This window comes from Anopheles cruzii, unplaced genomic scaffold (assembly GCF_943734635.1).
Source record: "Anopheles cruzii unplaced genomic scaffold, idAnoCruzAS_RS32_06 scaffold01701_ctg1, whole genome shotgun sequence".
Classification (NCBI taxonomy): domain Eukaryota; kingdom Metazoa; phylum Arthropoda; class Insecta; order Diptera; family Culicidae; genus Anopheles; species Anopheles cruzii.
In genome coordinates, this window is record NW_026455286.1 from 1 (window position 1) to 4509 (window position 4509).

General features: G+C 56.7%; 1 protein-coding gene across 1 annotated transcript; it reads left to right on the top strand.

Moving 5' to 3' along the window:
• The first annotated feature begins 953 nt into the window (after positions 1–953).
• Positions 954–3993, top strand: LOC128276601 (ionotropic receptor 21a-like). Its single transcript, XM_053015057.1, has 5 exons — positions 954–2062; positions 2124–2285; positions 2353–2594; positions 2659–2992; positions 3060–3993. Exons 1-5 carry the CDS (start codon positions 954–956, stop codon positions 3991–3993), a joined length of 2781 nt encoding a protein of 926 aa, XP_052871017.1.
• Positions 3994–4509: the final 516 nt, after the last annotated feature.

Consider the following 4509-nt stretch of genomic DNA (forward strand, 5'->3'; position numbering starts at 1 on the left):
TTGTATTTATGCGGGCTACGTCGACAAAGGAGATCAATCAAAAAAAGCCAAAAGCCAAGAAGAATCCGACAAGCACTCAATGTACGACGAGCAAGGGACGAACCGATAGCAAAAGTGGAAGGAAGGACCTCCTAGCTTGCACGGTCGTTTCAGGAACAACGAAAGGTTGGGATCTCTGTCCGTGGCTAGTTGTCAAGCGCTTTGGTTGGTCTTTCGGATCGGGTGGACAGAGGAATCTCGAGTGAGTCTCACCCTGTGGGAACCCGGCACGAACAACCCTATTCCGGATGGAAGGAAAGTCGAGACGTGCGCGGATTCTAGATTGAGACTAATTTTACTGTACAATTTTGGTTTCTTACGGTGCCTTCAGGATGGAACCTGTTGCTAGTCATTTCTTTAACGATCGTTTCTTGGATCCTCCCTAGGATCGTCCATACCCTTATCAGGGAGTTTCAAGATGTTCTTGAGTTCTTGTCCATTCTTAATGGTCCCTGTACCTTTCTCAGTAAAGTTTATTTAGGCCATCGACTGTCTGGTACCAAACGGTGCACAATATTTCTCCTATCGGTTTACAATATTTACGTGCCTCGAACCTTTGTTGTCACTTGGTTAGCCGATTGCCAGATATCACCTCCTTCGCTAGTGCTTGTTGCCGGCCAAGGAACTTGAAATTTGTTGTAAGAAAACTCATCGATTTTTGGGACAACCCCTTCCAATGGCACTGGTAGCCTGGCGCTCCCTGAATCGAACCCGCCCGTGGTTTCCGCCGGTCAAAGGGTCATAATGTTTCATAAATATCAAAACACCACCGACCGGTCACCCATCACGAGCGAAACTCAATTTCCGGCCGAAAGGTCCAAAGGTCCACCCGGTATGAGGGATATAAAAGGAACGGCCCCATCGGTGGGCTCACCGGCAGTTCCGACCGTCCGCCGAACGGTGCACGCTGCACGATGGGAAGCTACTATCGGCCCTGTGTAGGCTCTCTGCTGGTGTCCGCTGTCTTCATTCTGTGTCACTTCGAGTCGCCCGGAGCGGTGGCCAGTCGCGTGTACGCTACCCTGCACCATCCGGAACGGTTCAACGAGCAGCTGATCGCCTACAAAGGCCAGCGCCAGTCGAGCTACTACGAGATCGCCAGCGAAGGGTACTACACCGGGGCATTCCAGGACACCGCCGGGGACAATGAGACGTGCGCCGCGTGTGACGCACCGGTCCGTGAACGGCGACGCGTTGATCCGACCTTCTACGGGCACCCGAAAACCCGGGAGCAAATCTGGGAGCGCAACTTTGCCCACGTCCTGATGGATAACCGGCAAACGTTGTCCCTGGTCGCCCTGCTGAACCGGATCATCCTGAAGTACCTGTTCAACTGCATTCCGATCGTACTGTACGACACGTACGTGGGCAGCACCGAGAACTACATCCTCGAGGCGCTCTTCAGTGGCTTCCCGACAACGTACGTGACGGGGCGGATTGGGCCCAACTACACGCTCGAGAACCCGGAGATCCTGCAGCCGTCGGGGTCGAACTGCCGCAGCTACATCATCTTCCTGGCGGACGTCATGATGACGCGTCGGGTGATCGGTCCGCAGCTGACGAGCCAAGTCGTCCTAATACCACGCTCGAGCCAGTGGAAACTCCAGGAGTTCCTGGCCGCCAAACAGTCACGCGACATCATCAACCTGCTCGTTATCGGCGAGTCGTACTCGGTGGACAAGCGCATCAACAACGAACAACCGTACGTCCTGTACACACACGAACTGTACGTCGACGGGTTGGGTGCGAACCAGCCCCGTGTGCTGACCTCATGGATCGGCAATCGGTTCTCGCGGAACAACGTCAATCTGTTCCCGCGCAAGCTGCGCCGTGGGTTCTCCGGCCACCGGTACACGGTGATGGCTGCCCACCAGCCGCCGTTTGTGATCAAGAAACTGACGACCGACGGCGTGGGCAACGTGAACATCCGCTGGGAGGGCGTTGAAGTTCGGATCCTAAACACCCTTTCGCAGTACCTCAACTTTACGTACGACATCGTGGAACCGTCGAAGCCACAGATGGGGTAACTAAAGATAGGTTCTAGGCCGTCCAGTTAACTAACGCTTACGTCCTCTCCTGTTTAGCTCCGGGGATGCGGTGGTGGACGAGATCCAGCGGCGGCAAGCCGACCTCGGGCTGGCGGGCATCTACGTGTCGATCGAGCGCAACATTGCCACCGAAATGTCCGTTGCGCACTCCAGTGATTGTGCCGCCTTCCTGACACTGATGTCTAGCGCTTTGCCCAGGTACGCGCCCTCCACGTAATCGCGCTGCTAACCTGCCTAGTGACTAGAGACCTTCCACACTCGACAGATACCGAGCGATACTCGGACCGTTCCAGTGGCCCGTCTGGGTGGCGATCATCTTCATCTACCTGATGGCGATCTTTCCGCTCGCGTTCTCGGACAAGATGACGCTGCGCCATCTGCTCGGCAACTGGAGCGAAATCGAGAACATGTTCTGGTACGTGTTTGGCACTTTCACAAACAGCCTCACTTTCCAGGGCACGAACTCGTGGAGCAACTCGCGGAAGGCCTCCACGCGCATGCTGATCGGTGAGTATCGGTGAGCCGCCCCAAGAAGTATTCGCCCCTGTAAGAACTAGCACTGGGCCGGCAGGTATCTATTGGTTGTTTACGATCATCATAACGGCCTGCTACACGGGTTCGATCATCGCCTTCATCACGCTGCCCGTCAAGCCGGAACGGGTGGACAGTGTGCAGCAGCTGCACCGGGGCTTCTACCGAGTCGGTACACTCGATCGTGGTGGTTGGGAGCGCTGGTTCCTCAACTCGAGCCACAAGGACACCAACAAGCTGCTGAAGGACCTCCGGTTCGTGAGCAGCGTCGACGAGGGCGTCCGGAACGTGACCGATGCGTTCCTCATCTCGTACGCCTTCATCGGTTCGAAGGAGGAGCTCCAGTTCAGGATCAACTCGAACCTCTCACACCGGTAAGTCGTAGAGCCGTGCCACGCAGGTACGGACCACTCAGCATCGCACCGCCCTGTTCACCGGCAGGTTCGTCAACAAACGCTACGGGCTGCACGTAAGCCGCGAGTGCTTCGCCCTGTACGGCGTGTCGCTCGTCTTTCCGATGCACTCCATCTACCGCGATCCGTTCAACAATGCGATCCTGTACATGCAAGAGGCCGGCATCGTCAAGAAGCTGAAAAAGGACGTCCTGTGGAACACGGTTCGCACGAAGGACGGGCGGTTCCGGGAGGCATCCGTTGGCGAATCGCTGCGTGGCCCAGCACCGGAAGAGCGAGGTCTAACGCTGGCCGACACCGAAGGTATGTTTCTGCTGATGCTTTTCGGGTACGTCGTGGCGCTGGCCGTGCTCATCTCCGAGTGGGTCGGTGGCTGCACGAACCGCTGTCGGGAGATCATGCAGGAACGGGCCGAACGCCGGAAGGAGGCAGCGGACGAACTAGCCGCCGCCGCCGCCGCAGCGTCCTCCGCCGGTGGGTCAGCCTGTTCGTCGGTGAACCTGGGCGGATCCCGCAAGCGCTTGCTAACCGGCAACGGCCGGGAGTGCCCACCGGTGGGCGATGCCACGACGCCCAGTGGGACCTCGGAGCACAACAGTCTGTGTGATGCTCTGTCGGATGTCAGTGCAACCACCATGCAGGATCTGTTCGATGGGCCCGATCGGCGCCACTCGACCATCGTGTACCTCGATGGGGAGCTAATGTCCGAGAAGGAAGCCCAACGAGTGGTGGCCCGCAAAGCGAAACATCGCCACAGCCTCAGCTCGGTTATGGAGCGCCAGGTAGGGCAGATGTTCAACCGACAGACCCTCGTACCGGCCGGGCCCAGCAGGGTGGAGGTGGCGGTCGAAGTCAATGTGTCTGCGCCGGACGACCCGCCGCACGGCCCGCACGAATCGCACCCGAAAGGGGGCCGCGGCAGTATCGAAGGGTCGTTCGGTGAGCGGCTATTTATGAACTAGAGAGCTTGAAAAGTTGAACGCTCCAGTAAATAAAGGATCTCATTTATTTATTCGATTAATTTCCTTATTTCGATGTCGATCCATGTCAAATGTTTGCGGCTGGTGCACGAACGATTGCATACTTGCAGGCGTTAAAAGCCATTGACTTGCTTTCAATTGCGGGAAGTCTAGTATATTTCGGTGCCTGCTCTCTAGTATCATTTCTTGCAGTAACGGGCCACCACTTGCTTGACGTCGAGTGGCGTCAGTCCGGCTTCGCTACCGAAATCACCAAAGTAAGGCTTGATGTTCTCGATTACCGGACAGCACAAACCGACGGAGCCGGCAAAGCGCGAGTAGTGCATCACGCTGCCGTAGTTATACGGCACACCGTAGCTGGTCACTTCGGCCGGATCGAGCTTGCCAAAGTTTGCTGCAACAAAATCCGCACCTATCGAAGGAATCAACAGTAGACGGATCAGTCCTCACACAGTGGCCCGCTCGCCCGCGTCTATCGGTACTTACTTTGGTACTCTG

What these genes read in the sequence shown, in the direction of transcription:
- LOC128276601 (XM_053015057.1), top strand. Translation starts at nt 954, where the DNA reads ATGGGAAGCTACTATCGGCCCTGTGTAGGCTCTCTGCTGGTGTCCGCT. An exon ending in CCGTCGAAGCCACAGATGGG is followed by an intron (nt 2,063 to 2,123) that starts GTAACTAAAGAT and finishes TCTCCTGTTTAG; the next exon opens with CTCCGGGGATGCGGTGGTGG. An exon ending in AACTCGAACCTCTCACACCG is followed by an intron (nt 2,993 to 3,059) that starts GTAAGTCGTAGA and finishes GTTCACCGGCAG; the next exon opens with GTTCGTCAACAAACGCTACG.